This window comes from Lepisma saccharinum, chromosome 16, assembly GCF_977018435.1.
Source record: "Lepisma saccharinum chromosome 16, izLepSacc3.1, whole genome shotgun sequence".
NCBI classification, from domain to species: domain Eukaryota; kingdom Metazoa; phylum Arthropoda; class Insecta; order Zygentoma; family Lepismatidae; genus Lepisma; species Lepisma saccharinum.
The window spans coordinates 2,004,066-2,026,073 of NC_139244.1; the positions used below are offsets into that span (position 1 = coordinate 2,004,066).

The 22,008-nt window shown below is 36.2% G+C and overlaps 1 protein-coding gene across 13 annotated transcripts in view; it reads left to right on the forward strand.

Moving 5' to 3' along the window:
- Msp300 (Muscle-specific protein 300 kDa) overlaps positions 1–22,008 on the forward strand; it is a 609,326-nt gene that overhangs the window by 353,487 nt on the left and 233,831 nt on the right. For all 13 annotated transcript variants that reach the window (XM_083137559.1, XM_083137560.1, XM_083137562.1 and 10 more), the window contains 9 exons: positions 1,565–1,750; positions 3,652–3,824; positions 4,679–4,853; positions 6,775–7,038; positions 15,788–15,965; positions 17,072–17,364; positions 19,387–19,539; positions 20,561–20,722; positions 21,635–21,817. In XM_083137559.1, coding sequence (XP_082993685.1) covers positions 1,565–1,750; positions 3,652–3,824; positions 4,679–4,853; positions 6,775–7,038; positions 15,788–15,965; positions 17,072–17,364; positions 19,387–19,539; positions 20,561–20,722; positions 21,635–21,817 — 1,767 coding nt within the window. The remainder of the gene's footprint in view (positions 1–1,564; positions 1,751–3,651; positions 3,825–4,678; positions 4,854–6,774; positions 7,039–15,787; positions 15,966–17,071; positions 17,365–19,386; positions 19,540–20,560; positions 20,723–21,634; positions 21,818–22,008) is intronic.

Genomic DNA, 22,008 nt, shown 5'->3' on the forward strand with positions numbered 1-22,008 from the left:
AGCTATCTTTTCCACTTCAGGTACGAGCTGGGGTGCCTCAGGGTTCGATCCTTGGTCCGTTGCTATTCACGCTCTCGACCGCTGATTTAGTCAAGTCTGTGAAAATATGCAATGTTCACTGTTATGCTGACGACACTCAATTGTATATATCCACACGCATATCAAAATTGCAGGACGCGGTCGCACTTTTAAACCAAGATTTAAAGAACATAAGCGATTGGTGCGCTTCAAATGGGTTAGTAATAAATTCAAACAAATCAATATTTACAATTATCGGAACAGGCAGTCTCTTGAAACATATTAACATCAATGAATGCGAAATAATTCTTCACACACAGCGTATTAAATTTTCTGAAACAGTAAAAAATCTAGGACTGATCATGAACCAGCGGCTCGATTGGTCTGAGCAGGTGATACAACAATGTGGAAAGGCGTATTCGATATTAAAAAGCCTCTATCTTCTGGTAGACTTTCTCTCTCCTAAGATAAAATTAAACCTAGTGCAGTCTCTTATCTTCCCCCTATTTGACTATTGCGATGTTGTTTACGGGCTAAGAATAACAAAAAAGCTTGCAATAAAAATACAGAAAGTTCAAAACGCATGCATTAGATATGTATATAGAACAAAAAAGTGTGAACATATTCTCCCTGTGCTTAATGAGCACGGAATCCTTTCCATGGCACGACGGAGAAAACTGCACTTGTTTTGTACGCTGCACAACATAATTAATAGCAAGAGCCCAAACTACCTCTTTTCGAAATTAAACTTCAGAAGCAAAATTCACTCGCATTCAACCAGAAACGCTGCCAGTTTCAGCTTACCTCGTTGCAGAACTTCAGCTTATCAGGCCTCTTTCAGCTACGCAGCACCCAAAGCCTGGAATGCACTACCAAAGCTAACCAAAAATCAAAACTTCAGACGTTTTCGCGATATGCTCCGTGAATCACTGATCAACGATCAGAAGCAGGGTAAATCAACTTATGAATAATGATAAATACTGTGAGTTGCCAGATTTTTTTTTTCTTACTATCAACTTTGTCGACTTCAGTTACTTTATTACCTAATTCACTGCCAATATTGTTCCAATGTATATGATTTTATTCCTATTGTATTTTATTGTACTTTCTTGATCAATTTCTTTGTAATCTGAATTTAATTTTAATTTTTAGTTTTTATCTGTTCTATTGTATAAGATTTTATTCCATTTGTATTTTATTGTACTTTCTTGTTCATTTTCTTTGTAATCTTGAATTTTATTTTATTTTAATTTTAATCTGTACTTTTTGGGGTTAGGTGGTAGACCAGCAACAGCTGAACCTCGCCTAGCAATAAAGTCAATTCAATTCAATTCAATTCAATTCAATACCTATATCTGAAGAACTATGTTTCAAACTTAGTTTTTAAAATAAAACCACTTTCCTAATTTATGGACACTTCTGGGTTGTAAGAATCCCATTGGCTTTCAAGTGACTGTACTTTAACTGTAAACACCAAGGATGATGTAAAAATGATAGAATTGTAAGAATATGTTTAAAGTTAATGTTCACTTTGGTCTTATTGCAGGTTCATCTTCAGACGCTCTTCGACTGGCAGAAGGAGCTGGACAGGCTCAACATGAAGGCCCAGATGCTGCTTGAGACATGCGCCGATACCCGAATCTCCAATGCAATCACTCAGCTAACCACAAAATACAACACTTTGCTCTCACTGGCAAAGGAAATCATGAGGAGATTGGAGTTGCATTACCAGGTAATGTTGCCAAGCAGTTTATATATATTTGGTCATAAATTTAATTTAGTTTTTGGTATTTGTCAAGCTTTGTGAATGGTGACAGTGAGTCGTCAAAACTATAGATGAAAAAATAAGTATATTTGGCAAGTAACACAGATCTGATGTTCATTTTTGTAAAAGAAGTGGCTGCTTCTTTGTGTTTTTGTCCCAGGCCTTCTCGATGGCACAGTGGCAATGCTTTCAGATTGAAATCAAGGAGTCCCAGGTTAGATCCTCAGTAGAGACATATTGCACGGTTGTTAGGATCTCACTTTAAACTGTAGGTCCAGTCCCGATTAGCCTATGTGCTGATAAAGTAGACTTAAAACAAAGTGAGAAAACTTTGTATTTGTCCTACACCATCTATTTCATTTATGTTTGGGCCAGTATAAAATTTATGTTTATACCAATAACCAGTGCTCGAAAAATCTTGTTCAGAGCTAGGCACCAGCTCTGAAAATCAGGTGCCAGGAAACCACCTACAGTGGAACCTCAACATTTTTGTAATCCCCTTGAATTGTCCATAACACTCAATACTAATTTTACCTCAACAACACGAATAAAACCTTGATGAGACAAATTTTTGTAGAGTTTATGGGATGCCGTTCGAGCTCAATAACTCGAAGGTAGAGTATGAAAAACCTCTGAGTCGAAGTTAAATTCTAATCACCTCTATAACTCGTAGTTTTAGCCGCACGAACCTCAATAAGTCGAAGTGTATAGGGTGCGTAAGTACATGCAATGTCAGGTGATCAACAATTGTGTCGGACATAAGTTATAGGCATACGTAGTGCCGACGTTCAGAAGGGTCAGTAAACTTCAGACCTCTATAACTCGAAGTCGGCGAATTTGGCCCTCAATAACTCGAACCTTGGTAAGTCGAAATCCTTGATACGTCGATTTTTTTCTTCCCCCCCTTAAGTTTGAGTTATCAAGGTTCCACTGTACTAGCAATTGTGCATACTATAAGAAGTTGAGCATCACCGTATTCAAAACATCGCTAAATCATGTCAGAGAGCAGAAAATTAGGGGTTGGGGGACAAAGAGTAAGGTACGGATTCTATGAAATGTTCACAATGTTGAAAAAAAAATAATTTGCTAACTTGCGCTGTACTGCAATTTGAACTTAGAATCTTCAAAATTTTGTACATGCAAACTTAAATGAACGTCACTATTACAGCAGAAGATCACAGTCGCCAGGCTGAATCTTTTAGTCACCATGGCGACCTGGCGACTGGGATTTTTCGAGCCCTGCCAATCACAGTATCAATCAAAAATATTACTGATACTCGTAACCTATATTTTACTGATCTGATATTCCTTGGTTCATTAAACTCATTAATGAATGCATTAACCACACGGCCACAGCATTTTCCTTTTAAAGATAGATTGATTTGGTTTATTTTTATTCACTTTTCTGCCACTTTTGCTAATCGCAAAGATGAGGATGTGTGATGATACCCATGACCAGGCTGGGATTCTAACCTGGAACCCCTGCCTTTAAAAATTTAGTCAGTATGTTTAGATGTTTATATGTTTATGCACACAAAAATAAGGACAAAATGGCAGAATTTTGCACTACCTTTCAGCCTCTTTGTAGATGTATTGAATTAGAGAAATTGGTTATGTTACTGGAACACCAATATGCTTCTACGTATCAGTCAATACAGATAGAGTATCGGTTAATCTGGTCCATCCCTCCATAACTTTATCAGTTTATCATTTATTATCTGTGTTGTGATTATCAGCAAAGATATATAAAACAGCTTTAATAGAAATAGCAAATGTAGGTGATAGTGTTTAGTTTGATTGATCCCACCATGTCGATTGTCCTTACGTTAGTGGTTCTAAATAAAATGTGGTGTTTGTTTCTTCTTCAGGAACACCAACAGCACAATGCATTGTATCAAGAATGCCAAGACTGGGTTGACCGCACTCGGGAGAAGGTGAACGAGTGCCTGGAGATTCCAAATGTGTTGCAGGATGTTAACAACAAGATCCAGACTGTGAAGGCCATCAGGCAGTCCCTAGAACAGGGACAGAACAAACTAAGGTACACCCAGATGAAATCTTGTATTCTGAATATTCATCAGTCCTAAATTGTTGCAGAGTTACTGTATATTCATGCATCAAAATGTTATAGAAATTTTAACAATGCATATCTTCTGTCAGTGCTATTCTATCTTCTTTAATCGCTTACATAGTATTAACAGAACAAGAAAATTGTTGGAATTGTAGCTTTTCAGGTAACGTGATTTGAACAAGTGTTCTCGAGTTATCAGTCACGTTAAGTCAGCATTAGCATCTAACATTTTGAGCATATACATTGCTTTCATCATCATGGAATGATTTCTTGATGATGAGAGCATTGTATGTACTCAGAACGTTGGATGCTAATGCAGACTTAACCTGGCTGGTAACCCGAGAATACTTGTTCGAAGAAAATACTTACTTATACAGGGTGTTACATTTTGTATTTTATACAGGGTTGTGCATTTGGTACATACCAATGTCAGTTGGAAACCCTGTCTGAATGCAGGTGGGCATGCTGATGAATCTATGCTTATGCAGTTGCAAGACTCAAAATCAGTCTGCCATGGCCAGTTCAGACACAAATCGAAACCATAGAGGTGTTCATCCGAACAGGTTCTACCCAGGAGATGCAAAGGGCAGCAGGGATTCACTCCCTATTCTCAAGAATCCTGATGCTTATCTTTCAACCTCGCTACTCGGTAGAAAATTTTGATGAATTTTCTAACAACAGGTGTGATAAAAAACAGAAATTTGAGTCTGAATCAAACACTGAAGGACATCTCATAATTTTGAAGTCATAAAGAAAATTAATTGATTTGAAATAGAAATGATGACATGTGAATTGTAATATTTTCTTTCCTCCATTCCCTGCAGGTATGCTCTGGAACTGAAGGAGAAGGTGATTCTAAACACGGAACAGAATGGAGCTGCCAAGATCCAAGAGGACACTGAGAATCTGAAGCAGGAGTTCGAGAAGCTGATGGCTGACGTTAACGACCTAAGGCAGAAGTTGGCCAACAGGGCAGCACAGCTGGAAGAAATACAGAAGGTGAAACATTTTATCATCAGAATTCATTCAAATGTAGATCTATATTCACCAGACATTTTCCTTTGATAATCATTAAATTGTAAACTTTGTAGGTTTGTTTTAACGTGGTATCAACCAGGTAGTGTTTGTTATTTTTCTGTTCATAAGTTATTGTTCTCTCATCTAATAGCACAGAATTTTAAATTTAGAATATTTTGCCTTTATCTTTAATTGAAACAGTAAAGAACTTGGAAGAAACCTGCAACCCTCTTTAAAATGACTCCCAATTACCATTTTTGTTTTGCATAACTTAAAAGGAAGTTTTAAAATGGTAATAAAAATAATATCCACCTTTATAAGTCCAACCCCCGCCGAAAGATCCTGTGTACACTAATGTATACCCACTGATTTGCCAAACATGGACATATCAGTGGAATCAACCTTTGAGTGAAAAAGTCATGCAAATTTTGAACCCAAAATATAGAAAATTCAGTTAAGATTTTTTTTACCTGTGAGGAATTGTCTACCTCTTGACAGGAGACAAAATGTTTTTTTATAGCTTATATTTATTTTTAACACTTTGTTCTCTTGAATGGAAGTGCAATTTAAAACTTAAAACTTGATTGTTAGCATGTTGAAGCACCACGAATGGTCTGGGTATTTGTTTTAGCAGAATGATTGGAAACAGTGCAATATGTTCTTGTAGATATTTAGCTCTTGTTGAAGTACTATTTCTAACTGGAATCACTGTGAATTAGGGATGTGACAGATTAATTGGCACTCTGTCGGTATCGGCTGATATAGACATATTGGTAGAGGCATGCATATTTAGTTTCTGATGAAAACCCGAAATGTGAAATAACACATTGTAATGCTAATTTTACATGTTTCTGAAAGGTGTGATGTGCATTTTTCCACCCTGTTTCACCACGAAATGATGCAAAATGAGCTGCAAAATGCGAAATAGACTCTTAAACACGAAATTTAGAGTTTATTTACCGACGTAACAGTTTCTGAAGTCAGAATTATCCTGCCAGTTATGCAATTCACGGAAAATTAGTCAATTCTGCTGTAAATATTGGAGAAGCAAAGATGGACGGACCCCTTTATACAGGAATAAATTTAATATTCTGCTAACAACTGTGCTAATAGAAGGGATATGTCTATTTTGTGTAGTAAGTGCAGGTTTTAAATCAAATTTGGGATCCCATTTCTAAAACCAAAATGTCATTTTGTATACCACTTTTTTACTGCTATAACAGCAAAATTTTATTTTATTTAGTGCTTTTGAAACCGAAATTGACTCGATTTTTGTACTGAAATGTTGCTTTTTTATTTACCTCTACATATTGGTTTCTTGGTAAAATTACCAATTATTTTACCAATTCGATATATCTATAAATATCGTATAACTTACCTTATTAGCCTCGGAAAATGTCCAATGGTAACAATGTTAAGCCTTGTTTTCATGTTAATAAAACATTATAATGTTGACCAAGGCAAAAATTTATTGTATAAAAAAATATACACCAAACACATAACTTTTCCACCCTCTAACAGGGTCTTCTTCAGACAAAGATTCACAATTGTATTAAATATAAATATACAATTGTATTAAATATGATTTTTAATATTTTATTTTACTTATATTTTAGTGCAAAATTCTACCATTTTGTTATAATTTTTATGGATAACCTCCACGCTCTACTTTTTAAAAAAGTAAATATCTAAATATGCAACTTCTTTTGCATTGCAGTCAGCTTGTAACATACATATATTTAGGGGTTCAATGAACCATTCATGTACTTCAAGGCACATTTGGAATTTTATATCGGATTGGTAGAATATCGGTATCGGTAAATTTCATATCGGTACCTTATCAGCCAAAATTTCATATCGGACCATCCCTACTATTAATACATTTATGCACTCCGTCTCACAGGCACACAAGCTGCTGGTGGACTGGCTGGATGAAGTGGAGTTGAAGGTCCGATCAGACACAGGTGGCTTCCTTAATGACCTCAGCGAGAAGCGAGCGATCCTGGAGAAGATCAGGTCGGTTCAACGTGACATTGCAAGCCATGGGGAGACAGTGGATCGTGTGAGGGCACGTCTGGCAGATGACCCTTCACTGCCTAAACAAGAGTATGAGACAAGCATTAAGAGATATGAGGAGCTGAAGAACCTTGTCAGCAAGAATATTGCTGTGAGTATATCCATATATGTTATTTCTTAGTTAAAAATAAGGAATTTGTTAGTGAAAAATGAGGAAAAAATAGTCAATGTAGCATTCCTTGAATTTGTTTATTGTTAATTGACAATTCAGTACCTGTATTTTGATTGCTTCATACTGCAATTTCAGAGATGGGTCAATTCATTGGTTGATAGTGATTATCAACTGATAATAGTATATTAGTTCGTTGCTTTTTCATTAAATTACTTGATTATTCTACAAATGCAATGTTGCTCTTTGTTAGGCCCTCAAATAGGCATTGTAGTTGTTGGTTCGTCAGTAAAATTAGCTACAATTCTACCAATTCAATATTTCTGTAAACTTGATGCAATTCTACAATTTTGTTACTAGTTTTTTGTAAAGTATATGTCTAAATATACACATTTTCAAAGCAAAGCGTATTTGTTGAATGAACCATTCAGGTTCTTCATAAGTAACATTTGCAATTTTATATTGGATCAATAGTGTTGTGTAAGGTGCTGCCACCATGGCAAACAAAGCTTGTACAAATACAAATACAAATACAAATACAACGAACAGGGGAGGTAATTCTCAACCAGCAGCTCGGAGTAAGTACAACACAAACTTAGAGAAACCGAAGTATTGTCCCTTCTGTGGAGGACCATTTCACCCGAAATTAAAGGATTGCCCAGCTAGAACAGTGGCGTGCAGGTACTGTAAAAAAGTAGGACATTTTTTTCGAGTTTGTAGGAAGAGAAACGCGAAAACAATCAATCATTTTGAATTTGGTAATGTGAATGAACAAAACACTAACGAAAAATCGAGTGTGGAAGATAATTTTGTAGGAAATATTAAAGGATCTACTTCTAATTCAGAATTCAGTTGGTATCGTTCAATTTTCATTAAGGAACTTGGCGATAATGTTAATTTTTTGATCGATACAGGTGCTGATTGTGTATGTGTACCTGATAAAGTGTTATTTCCAAACATGTTGAGTAATTTAAATGCAAAGCAATCGTGCCTTAAAGGGCCCGATGGTACACAATTAAAGGTGTTAGGTACTACGAATTTTACATTATGCTTTCAAGGCAAGGAATTTTGTACAAGAGTATATGTAGTAGAAGGGTTGCAAAAACCATTGCTTGGTCGAAATGCAGTCACTGCTTTAGAAATGCTAAATGTAAATAATCTGCAAAAAGACCTACGATCTTTCACAAAAGTTGATATTAATTCACCAGAATATTGTAAATTGTTTCAAAACATTGGAGAATTTAAGAAAACAGTTTCTATTACAATGAAACCTAATGCAAAACCATATGTACAGGTTGTACCAAGAGTAGTACCCATACCAATGTTGAGAAAACTAGAAGTAGAGATTAACCGTTTGAAAAATCTGAAAATAATTGAACCGGTAGAAGAAGTAACAGACTGGGTTAGTCCTATTGTGTGTGTGCCTAAAGGTAATGAGGTTAGGCTATGTTGTGATTATACAAAGTTAAATGAGTGGGTGTTAAGGCCACATTTCCCTATGCCAAAAGTAGAATCGACTCTTGCACAATTAAAGGGAGCAAGGTATTTCAGTAAAATTGAAATAGCGTATGCCATTTGGGATTTCTTGTGCTCCGGAGTGTTTCACAACACAAATTTCCATGTTATTGCAAGGTGAAAAAAATGTAATTTTTCATGTAGATGACATATTGTGCTTTGGGAGTACTATAGAAGAACATGATGAAGCTCTTAAAAGAGTCTTAAATAAACTGAAAGCAGAAGGTATTACTATTAACAAAAGCAAAAGTATTTTTGGTGTAACTAAAGTTAAGTATTTGGGTCATATCCTGTCTGAGAAAGGTATTTCAATAGACCCGGAGAGGGTCAAATCTATTGTAAACATGGAAAGACCTACTTGCAAATCAGAGCTTCAAACATACTTGGGTATGGTTAACTATGCAGGAAAATTTATTCCAAATAAATCAGATATTTTAGCTCCTTTAACTGGTTTGCTTAAAGATGGTGTAGAATTTAAGTGGGGTGCGGAACAAGAATGTAGTTACAAAATGCTACAGCAAGCTCTAACTACAACCCCAACCTTAGCATATTTTGATCCTAGTAAACAGTGCATTGTTAGTGCAGATTCATCTTCATATGGCATAGGTGCTGTGTTATTTCAAATGAAAGGTGCAAACAGAGAAATCATTGCTTATGTTTCTAGAAAATTAACACCTACAGAACAAAGGTATGCACAGATTGAAAAGGAAGCTTTAGCTTTAACGTGGGCTATGGAAAAATTTTCAGAATATGTTTCAGGTCTAAAAGTGAATTTGGAAACTGATCATAAACCATTAATTCAGATTTTGGGTTCTAAGAACATTGATGAGTTAACTCCAAGATTGCAAAGATTTAGAATAAGGTTAATGAGGTATGACTATACAGTTAATTATGTACCAGGCCGTGAACTTATATTAGCAGATTTTCTGTCCAGAAATCCTATTGATGGCTGGGAGAGAGAGGAATTAGGTGAAGAAGTTCATGCTTTTGTAAATTTTGTTATTCAACACTGTCCTGTGAAAGATTATTACTTAGACAAAATTAAACAGTGTCAAGTAAATGATAACATATGCAAGAAACTTAAGTACTATACTTTGAATGGTTGGCCTGAGAAAAGTAAAATTGCAGTTGAACTGTTACCTTACTATCAATATAAATTAGATTTCTCAATAATACATGATATATTGTTAAAAGGTTCTCGTATTGTAATACCAGGTTTGCTACAAGAGGAGGTTTTAAAATTCATACACCAAGGTCATCAGGGTATAACGAAATGTAGACGTCGAGCACAGATGTCAGTATGGTGGATAGGACTTAGTTCACAACTTGATGCTTTAGTGAAAAACTGCTCTCAATGTATTGAAATGAGAGGTAACTGTAAAGAGCCATTTTTAATGGAAAGTTTACCTGATGGACCGTGGCAACAGGTGGGAGTAGATTTGTTTAAATGTAAAGGTGTATGGTACCTTATTGCCACAGATTACTACTCAAAGTTTTTTGAGATATTTCCGTTGAAACAAATGACTGAAGATGTGATAATCACAAAAATGAAGCAAATGTTTGCTAGATATGGTGTTTGTAATGTAATTAGATCCGATAATGGACCGCAATTTCAGTACAAATTTCGCTGTTTTGCTAAGGAGTATAACTTTATTCATCAGACAGGTTCGCCATATCATAGTCAGTCTCAAGGACAAGTAGAAGCTACTGTTAAAATTGCTAAACATTTGTTAATGAAGAATGATGACATATATAAAGGTTTGCTTGCCTATAGAAATACTCCATTAGCGAATGGTTATTCTCCTGCAGAATTATTTCTGAACAGGAAATTAAGATCAGATTTACCGATGTTACCTGTAAAATTACTACCTAAAGTGTTGAATCGTAGCCAAATTTTGTACAGGAATAAGAATTTAAAGAACAAACAAGCTAACAATTACAACAAAAGGCACAGAGTTAGACATTTAAGAGATCTAAAGGTAGGTGAGAGGATCTGGGAGCAAGGTATTTCAGTAAAATTGATCTAAATACCTCGTTTTATCAAGTAAAATTAGATGAAAACAGTCAACTGTTAACTACCTTCATTTGTCCATTTGGAAGATTTAAATTTTTGCGTATGCCATTTATGGAAAATTTTTCCATAGCCCACCTCGCTTATCTCTTGCTCCGGCTAGCACGACTAAACACTACATGGTGGCAGCGGTGGGATCCGAATTCGGTCGAACGGAAGAATGGAATAGCGAACATGGGATCCAGGTATCGTGGCTCTACTAGATTTTTTTGAGAACAGAAATCAAGGTACGTGAGTCTTAAACATGCCTAACAATAGTGATTCGTCGGTAACCGGCAACGTTTTGCATTCGCTAGTGAATGTGAATCCTCCTGAACAATTTGACTTTGTTCGACCAGAACTGTGGCCATTATGGAGAAAAAGGTTCGAACGTTATCTAAGTGTTTCGGGCTTGGTTAACAAAACTGAGGACGAAAAAATCAACCTACTTCTATACGTAATGGGTTCACAAAGTGAGGAATATTTGTTGCGTTTCCCGGAACCACGTTCAGTGAGCGACTTGATGAACAAGTTCGATTCTGTTTTTCTGCCACATCGTAACGTAAGTTTTGAACGGTATAAGTTTAATACCAGAGTGCAAAATGTGGGGGAACCAGCTGACGTGTTTATCACGGATCTGCATAGACTGGCTGAACATTGCGAGTTTGGTAATCTCAAGGACGACATGATTCGAGACAGGATCGTCGTCGGTGTAGCGGATAAACGTGTGTCCGACAAACTACAGATGCAGCGAGAATTGACGCTTGCCGAGGCAGTTAATTGGGTTAAGCAGTACGAACAGCAACAGAAGAATTCACATGAAATTGCCGACCCAGGACAGGTACATCAAGTGACCAGACGACGCGAACAGACGACCGGAAGGTACTACGCTAGTAGAACCGGGACCGGAAGTGCAACGAACAGGGGAGGTAATTCTCAACCAGCAGCTCGGAGTAAGTACAACACAAACTTAGAGAAACCGAAGTATTGTCCCTTCTGTGGAGGACCATTTCACCCGAAATTAAAGGATTGCCCAGCTAGAACAGTGGCGTGCAGGTACTGTAAAAAAGTAGGACATTTTTTTCGAGTTTGTAGGAAGAGAAACGCGAAAACAATCAATCATTTTGAATTTGGTAATGTGAATGAACAAAACACTAACGAAAAATCGAGTGTGGAAGATAATTTTGTAGGAAATATTAAAGGATCTACTTCTAATTCAGAATTCAGTTGGTATCGTTCAATTTTCATTAAGGAACTTGGCGATAATGTTAATTTTTTGATCGATACAGGTGCTGATTGTGTATGTGTACCTGATAAAGTGTTATTTCCAAACATGTTGAGTAATTTAAATGCAAAGCAATCGTGCCTTAAAGGGCCCGATGGTACACAATTAAAGGTGTTAGGTACTACGAATTTTACATTATGCTTTCAAGGCAAGGAATTTTGTACAAGAGTATATGTAGTAGAAGGGTTGCAAAAACCATTGCTTGGTCGAAATGCAGTCACTGCTTTAGAAATGCTAAATGTAAATAATCTGCAAAAAGACCTACGATCTTTCACAAAAGTTGATATTAATTCACCAGAATATTGTAAATTGTTTCAAAACATTGGAGAATTTAAGAAAACAGTTTCTATTACAATGAAACCTAATGCAAAACCATATGTACAGGTTGTACCAAGAGTAGTACCCATACCAATGTTGAGAAAACTAGAAGTAGAGATTAACCGTTTGAAAAATCTGAAAATAATTGAACCGGTAGAAGAAGTAACAGACTGGGTTAGTCCTATTGTGTGTGTGCCTAAAGGTAATGAGGTTAGGCTATGTTGTGATTATACAAAGTTAAATGAGTGGGTGTTAAGGCCACATTTCCCTATGCCAAAAGTAGAATCGACTCTTGCACAATTAAAGGGAGCAAGGTATTTCAGTAAAATTGATCTAAATACCTCGTTTTATCAAGTAAAATTAGATGAAAACAGTCAACTGTTAACTACCTTCATTTGTCCATTTGGAAGATTTAAATTTTTGCGTATGCCATTTGGGATTTCTTGTGCTCCGGAGTGTTTCACAACACAAATTTCCATGTTATTGCAAGGTGAAAAAAATGTAATTTTTCATGTAGATGACATATTGTGCTTTGGGAGTACTATAGAAGAACATGATGAAGCTCTTAAAAGAGTCTTAAATAAACTGAAAGCAGAAGGTATTACTATTAACAAAAGCAAAAGTATTTTTGGTGTAACTAAAGTTAAGTATTTGGGTCATATCCTGTCTGAGAAAGGTATTTCAATAGACCCGGAGAGGGTCAAATCTATTGTAAACATGGAAAGAGCTACTTGCAAATCAGAGCTTCAAACATACTTGGGTATGGTTAACTATGCAGGAAAATTTATTCCAAATAAATCAGATATTTTAGCTCCTTTAACTGGTTTGCTTAAAGATGGTGTAGAATTTAAGTGGGGTGCGGAACAAGAATGTAGTTACAAAATGCTACAGCAAGCTCTAACTACAACCCCAACCTTAGCATATTTTGATCCTAGTAAACAGTGCATTGTTAGTGCAGATTCATCTTCATATGGCATAGGTGCTGTGTTATTTCAAATGAAAGGTGCAAACAGAGAAATCATTGCTTATGTTTCTAGAAAATTAACACCTACAGAACAAAGGTATGCACAGATTGAAAAGGAAGCTTTAGCTTTAACGTGGGCTATGGAAAAATTTTCAGAATATGTTTCAGGTCTAAAAGTGAATTTGGAAACTGATCATAAACCATTAATTCAGATTTTGGGTTCTAAGAACATTGATGAGTTAACTCCAAGATTGCAAAGATTTAGAATAAGGTTAATGAGGTATGACTATACAGTTAATTATGTACCAGGCCGTGAACTTATATTAGCAGATTTTCTGTCCAGAAATCCTATTGATGGCTGGGAGAGAGAGGAATTAGGTGAAGAAGTTCATGCTTTTGTAAATTTTGTTATTCAACACTGTCCTGTGAAAGATTATTACTTAGACAAAATTAAACAGTGTCAAGTAAATGATAACATATGCAAGAAACTTAAGTACTATACTTTGAATGGTTGGCCTGAGAAAAGTAAAATTGCAGTTGAACTGTTACCTTACTATCAATATAAATTAGATTTCTCAATAATACATGATATATTGTTAAAAGGTTCTCGTATTGTAATACCAGGTTTGCTACAAGAGGAGGTTTTAAAATTCATACACCAAGGTCATCAGGGTATAACGAAATGTAGACGTCGAGCACAGATGTCAGTATGGTGGATAGGACTTAGTTCACAACTTGATGCTTTAGTGAAAAACTGCTCTCAATGTATTGAAATGAGAGGTAACTGTAAAGAGCCATTTTTAATGGAAAGTTTACCTGATGGACCGTGGCAACAGGTGGGAGTAGATTTGTTTAAATGTAAAGGTGTATGGTACCTTATTGCCACAGATTACTACTCAAAGTTTTTTGAGATATTTCCGTTGAAACAAATGACTGAAGATGTGATAATCACAAAAATGAAGCAAATGTTTGCTAGATATGGTGTTTGTAATGTAATTAGATCCGATAATGGACCGCAATTTCAGTACAAATTTCGCTGTTTTGCTAAGGAGTATAACTTTATTCATCAGACAGGTTCGCCATATCATAGTCAGTCTCAAGGACAAGTAGAAGCTACTGTTAAAATTGCTAAACATTTGTTAATGAAGAATGATGACATATATAAAGGTTTGCTTGCCTATAGAAATACTCCATTAGCGAATGGTTATTCTCCTGCAGAATTATTTCTGAACAGGAAATTAAGATCAGATTTACCGATGTTACCTGTAAAATTACTACCTAAAGTGTTGAATCGTAGCCAAATTTTGTACAGGAATAAGAATTTAAAGAACAAACAAGCTAACAATTACAACAAAAGGCACAGAGTTAGACATTTAAGAGATCTAAAGGTAGGTGAGAGGATCTGGGTCAAGGATTTAAAACAATATGGTACAGTTAAAACTAAATCGAAATATCCTAGATCATACTTAATACAAACGAATACAGGTACTTATCGTCGAAACAGATGGCTCCTCATCCCTGCTCCTCAGGTAATGAACAGGGATGATATTACATTTCCTGAAAGGGCTCAGCCCAGAGTAAATCCAACTACACCAGGACGAGATAATAATAATAAAGAATATAAGTTAGAAGCTGAAAGTTCAGTGTATATGCATCCTCGAAGGGAAAGAAACCCTCCAGGATGGATGAAGGATTACGTAGGTTAAGATATTATTTGTGTTTTGTTAATAGGTATGGTGGTTATGGATAAAGTGGTTAAATGTGTCATTTTTATGTTTTGGTTAAAACATTACTGTTCGTCAATTTGAGTTAAGAGACAGAAACTTTGTTTAAAATGTTTTGTAATAAGATGTAAGATTTATGTGGCATATGTAAGCAAACATAGCTTCTTCAATAAAGAAGGGGGATGTTGTGTAAGGTGCTGCCACCATGGCAAACAAAGCTGCACTATGCCAGTGCCTGGGGCAGTACGTCCTCCGACCCACAGCGTATACCTCGCTTATCTCTTGCTCCGGCTAGCACGACTAAACACTACAAATAGAATATGAATTATCAGTATCGATAAATATTTTACAAGAACGTTATTATTGTCAGGCAAATCCTAATAAATAATATGGTCTGGTTGTAGGAAAACAGTCATTTTTGTTTGTTAAGGTGCTTGCTTAACTATTGGCACACTGTGGTCCAGAGGTTCAGAACTTTGGACTTGAAAAGGCATTCAGAATGCTTTTTCAGCAGCCTTTCTGGTTGCACCTATGTGTTTAATACAATTGAGTTTTATTTTCAAACTTTTGACAGGATGGTTTTGTTTCCATCATTGTATTGTAGAAATGAAAGATTAATTTAGTAATAATGATTCTTAACTCAGGTTAAACATTTAAGTTCTTCTCACATGTATTGATTAAAGAAGTGAATACATTAATGTTGAGTGCACTGTCAATATTAGTAAATTTAATATGGTATCAAGATAATACCCATATCAGTCCATCTCAAGCAAGATCTATTGAGCCTGATGCTAACAGCTTGATTTTAGTAGCTTTTTGGAATGTATTTCCTGTTTCGACCACATATCTGCAAATGTGAATCTTTCTCTTCCCAGACACTGGAAGAACAGGTGAAGGAGCACGATCTGTACAAGCAAGCTTACATCGATGCATCTGACTGGGTGCGGAAGACAAGGATCGAAGTCCAGCAGTGCAGTGATCCCCATGGGGAGAAAGACCAGACAATTGTCAAGGAAAAGAAGATCAATGAAATTGCTGCTACGTTACCTGAAGGTGATTGGTTATTATATTTTGTGTTAATGCATGAATTTACTTTTAATATAACAAGTTCTTAATTGCTGTTCAGTCATGCAGTCTTTCATATCACATGATTTGTGGTCTTGCTGCAAGGTGTTTGGGTTTAGTATATAGGTGCAAGTGTTTGGAAAGTAACTTTTTAAAAGCTAACCAAGTACAACTACTTGAGAAAGTAACTAAGTTACTTTTAAGTTACTTTATTCTAGATTAAGTATAACTCTTATATGTTCCATGCATGAATGAAATTGAGCTATTTTATCCCATTTGTGACATGGAGAAAATGTAACTTTAATTTTTAACTTATAGTAAATCTCATGTATTTGAACATAAAAAATATAGAGGTAATAAAATTCAAGTAACCTCCAAAACTTGAAAAATGAGCACCATGGAACCCCATTTTATGTTTGCAGATTTTACATTTTCGTACATTATGCATTCAATTTTCATGGTTCCAATACAGCAATATGTAAAATTTTGCCAGATTTTACATTTTTCCACATTTATAAATAAATTTCATTTATAAATAATATTTGTAAATTTTAATACCAAAGTTTTCCACTGGAACTATACTATATCTCTACGAGAGCTTTGCTTTATTTATTTATTCATTGTAATCCGGTCCCGGAAACCTACTATAACGGATGGGGATATGTCGGGCTGACCCCCTGACTATTCCAATACTGGTTGCAGATCTCCGCACTTAGAGGTGACAAAGGAAAGCGTGGGAGGGAGACCGGCAGTCGGTAGGTAAGCCAAGGCCCTTCAGGCCTGTTGCGCAAAGGATTATTATTATTATTATTATTTGACATGAGACAAACATTTAATGAAAAATCTATGAAGCAATAATGAAATTGCATAATTTCTAGAGTCTGTCCAAGTATTGGCTAGTATGTTTGTGTACTCCACGAGATAGTTGGATTCCAGAAAAGTATTGGCTTTTATTGGTGATAAATTTCCAACCAATGGTAACAAGTTATCAGTCCAGCCCTACTATATCATGATGAGTATGGTAGCAACATAGACAATTTCAATTTCTTTATTAGTTTCATTGCCATGTAACTCATGAAATTATGCTGTTTCAGGTGAGAACATGGTAAAGAGAGCAATTGAGCTGAGCAGCTCTGTGATGAAGACAACAGGCCCTGAAGGCCAGGACACTCTGAAGCAGGAGATTCAGCAGCTGAAGACCGACTGGGAAGGTGTGAGGATCATCTGCAAGGAGACCCAGAAGACCTTGTCCAAGTGCATAACTTCGTGGAATGAATTTGCAGACACCTACGAAAGGATGAAGTCGTGGCTTGATTCGTTCCAGATTAAAGTGGAGGCTGAGACGGAAGGGGAGAAGAAAACACCAGAGGATTTGCAGAGGTGTAGGGTGAGTGTCAGCTTTGTTACGTACTAGTAGACTAGCTCTCTTAAACCAGGGCATTAACTTCCCACTGGGAATCAAACCCAGGACCTTTTGGCTTTGTAGGAACCCATTCTTTTACTTGTCTAAAAACTACGTTTTGGGAACTTTCAGGCCAAACTGACAAGTCACTTTGTCTCTCTACTAGGGGCGGAGTGGGGGGTCCTTCTTTCTTTACTTCTTTCTTCTTTCGTGCTCTCTCTCTTTTCTCTCTCTCTCCTCTCTCTCTTCATCTCTCTCTTTCCTTATTTTTCTTTTTTCTTTCTCTCTTTCTTTCCTTTTCGAGAGAGAGAGAGAGAGAGAGAGAGAGGAAATGAGACGAGAGAAAGAAAGAAGGAAGAAACCCTTCCTCTCCCCCTTCTCTTCTCTCTCTCTCTCTCTCTCTCTCTCTCTCTCTCTCTCTCTCTCTCTCTCTCTCTCTCCTTCCTTTTCCCTCTCACTCATTCTCTCTCTGACACAAGAGAGAAAAAAGAAAGAGAAAGTAAAAGGCTAAGGTCTCTCTCTCTCACACTCTCTCTCTCTCTCTTTCACTCTCTCTCTCTCTTTCACTCTCTCTCTCTCTCTCTCTCTCTCTCTCTCTCTCTCTCTCTCTCTCTCTCTTTCTCTTTCTTTCGTTTTACATTTCTTCTTTTCTTCTTTCCCCCTTTCTTTCCTTTCCCTCTTTCACTAAACTAAACTAATCTCCATGGTGGACAGCCCTTTAAGAGCCAAATCTTACAAGGGGCTTTTCATTGGGTGGCACATGGTCAGCGAGTGCATTGAGTCCCATCGCCACTGTGTCTGGCTTTCGAGGATGAACCATGCTACTTCTTCTTTTCAAGCAGCTCCCCAATTTTCCTTGCAATGCTGGGTCAACACCAGAATTTTGGAAGCTCTCAAATCCTGAACCACTCGCACCAAAGACAAGAGCATTAACTAGGGATGGGGCGATATGAAATTTTGGCTGATACTGATAAAAGTACCGATATAAAATTTACCGATACCGATAACCGATATTCTACCGATCTGATATAAAATTATAAATGGTCTTTGAAGAACCTGAAATGATCATTGATCTCCTTAATAAATGTGTGTTTCAAGGTGACTGCAGTGCAAAAGAAGTTGAATATTTAGACATTTACTTTTTTAGAAAGAAGGGCATGGAGATTATCTGTAAAAATTACAACAAAATGGCAGAGTTTTGCACTAAATTATAAGATATTTATCGATTTATCAGATCGGTAAAATAATCGGTAATTTTACCGATAAACCGATACACCGATATGCCTATATGGGCCAATACCGATAGAGTACCAATTAATCGGTCCCATCCCTAGCACTAACCCTTTGGCTATAGGGGAGCCCATTCTTTTGCCTATCTATAAGCTGCTTTCATGCCAAACTGACAAGTGACATAAGCGTTTCACACCAAGGTGATATGCAACAAACAACATGACCACAAACTGCACACAATGCAATATGCACTTTCCTCTGCACAACCTACAGACCCAGGTGACATGTGAAGTTTGTCATGTCACTCGAGTGACATTGCATTTATTTTTGAAGGTTTGTCTCCGACTGACCTCTGTGGCAGAGTGGTTAGTACAGTATGCTAAGATGCCAAGGTTGCTGGGATCGAATTCCAGCTTAGGCGTGGGTGTTCTTTGTGAGTGTCCCTTCATTAATGCATCATATCTTCCTTCATTCATCCTCATCTTCACAATTAGCCAAAAGTGGCAGAAAAGCAAAGTAAAATAAACCAAATCAATCAATCAGTGAATCAAAGCAAGTGCCGCATGTCGTTGTTGCTCATCACTTTTGACTTTGGTCTGAAAGCTCCCTTACATCTGAAATGTATTCTCACATTTACAATAGCACGAAGCTATTGAAGTCCTTCAGACAGATTTGGGTGATTCTTAGCATGTGCACAGATTTTGTAGGAACTGTGACAACTTTCCCAACATGTAAATGCTTTAAGGTATTCTGAAAGTATCATCTTCTTCCCTGCAGGCTCTCCTACAGGAGGCAATCCAGCAGAAAGTGGTGATGGAGGAGCTGAACGACCGGTGCGAGATCCTGATGGAGTTCAGTGCCAGCAGCTGGGTCCGTGACCAGACGGTCCAGCTACAAGGAACGTACAGTAACCTCTTGACCACCGTTCAGGTAAGCACACAATTCTTAGTTGGAGAGGAGAATTTTAGGAAGCCAGAATCAGATCTTTACTTGTAGGAAGAAAGTAGGCGATGTAATTGGTTGCTAAGTGGGCTGTATGGGTGTATTTACTGTGTTTGGAGTACCCATTGAGACAAGATTATCCTTTAATCATGCATGTACCAGTAATTGTTGGGTTTCAAAATGATATGGATGCAAGATATCAAAGAAGCAAGACATGGTTTGTGGTTTCTAGATAGTTGTTTCCTGTACTATTTTGGAAATGTGATATTACTAAGTTTTTTCCCAAATACATACATTGATCATTTCTTTCATAACATAATACTTCTTTCAAAATTGTTATCCTCTATCTTGTCCTATTTTCTACAGGGTATAAAATATTTTATGTTTTCAGACTACTCATATTTCATATTGTTTAATCAATAAAGAAGGATTTAATTTTTTTCACACACACACACGCATGTATACTAGTTATTTGTACTGTAAGTTATCACAAATTTAATATTCACTATTTTTACGCTTTCAAAGCAAACCGGTTAGACTAATTTTCTTTTAGGTTGTAATCTTGCACCTTTCTAAGATTAGGTTGGGGTGGAGTAGGGTAGGCAAAGCATATTTAATTAAAAATAAATTTGATTAAATGATGCAAAATCTCATCTTCAAATAGCCACATACAGTAAGGAAAGCAGATTAAGGTTATTAAATGTAAAGGCTTTGTCTCCACCAATAATTTTACACAAACATAAATACTGGTGTAACCTAGATTTTACATTTTGCAAGGAATCAAAAGAAAAAACTCAAAATGCAGGACAACGTAAATCAGGAAAATTTTATAACATTTTGCTGTGTTGGGACAATCAAGATTGAATGTATAATGCGGGAAAATGTAGAAATTGGGTGATGTATTGATAGGGAGTTCTACAACCAAAACGTCAATAATGTAACTCCATTATAACATGTAGTCAGATGCCCGTGGGTATTGTTTGCTGATATTAGAACTTCTTTTCTTCAGGGACTCGTCTCGAGGGTGGAGAAGAATCTGTCCGACCACACTGAATTTATCAAGGCAAAGGAAGAATTCGACACCTGGCTGAAGAGAGCGCATGGTACTGTCCAGGACTGCATTGGCGTAGGAGACGAAGCTTCGATACGAGACAAGCTGGAGACTGTCAGGGTAACTCTTAATTTTTTAATTTCCATGAACAAACGGTAACATTTTAATGAAGTTACAGGAATTGGCATTTTTCTGCTTTGTAACCAGGGTAGATTCATTTAAATCAGGTGATTTTTTTTTAAATCACTGATTTAAATTGCTTTAAAGAAACAATTTATGGAATAATGTACATAATGATTTTGTACATATCAGAATCACTTTTGGTGAAAGTACATTAACTTCGTAATCATTTAATGATGTTTATTAGGCTCTAAGAAAGGAATCAAAATATATGTACTAATGGGGTGAAGCTCATACGAAATGAAATGCAACCTATAAACTGTAAACTCACTTAAATTTCTCTTGATTTAAAATTCAATAATTTTTATAGCCAAAAGTAGCAAACATTTGGTGTAGAATAATACACAAAATACTATATAAAGAATATTTTAAGTTACAATTATATAGTACATCCAGAATGTTTCATTTTCACTGGAAGAAAAGTTACTTAAATTATTATAGTTTCATTAATACACTCAACAAACATTTCCATAGTAGGTTCATAAATACAGTATCAGAAACAGAAAGATGTACATTTACATGTAATTTTTTATTTTTTTTAATCGAGAAAATGTCTTTCTATATAAAAAAAACATATATTTATGTACATGTATGGTGCCAAAAACCATACAAACAATTTTAAGTGTTTTTTTTTAAATAAAAAGATCCAATTTAAATTTAAAATATCAACAAAAATAATATCTTAAATAAAAGTCCTGATTTTTATCCACTCTGCTTGTAACTGTCACATCAGGTGATCTAAGTGAAGTTGAAGCTCCAAAGTATATATCTTTGAAGTAAACCTCGTCAGTTTCCGAGACAATTTGAAAATGTTTCATGCTGTTGTAGTTAAGAACATTATCGTATTTCTAGCTGGTGTCAACTCGAATGACGGAAGGCCAGCATCTGATGAACATGATGCAGGAGGTGTTTACAAAGGCTGTGAACACGACACCTACAGATCAGCAAGACACTCTGCGAGAAGACATGAACTACCTTCGCAGCAGCTGGGATCAACTCAACATGGATCTCACCTCAGTTATGACTCAGCTTAAGGTACTATTTTCTTTCACCAATCGCCGTCTGTTTTCCTATTTTCTTGATGAAATGCCATCTTTTTATTCCTTCAGGAAAATTTGTCTGGTTTCACGTTTCAATATTTTAGCATTTTTTTCTCTCCACATTATTGTATTCAAATGTACAATGTTTTTAAACAGAACAATTTTTGTAGTTTTGTCTGCATAACC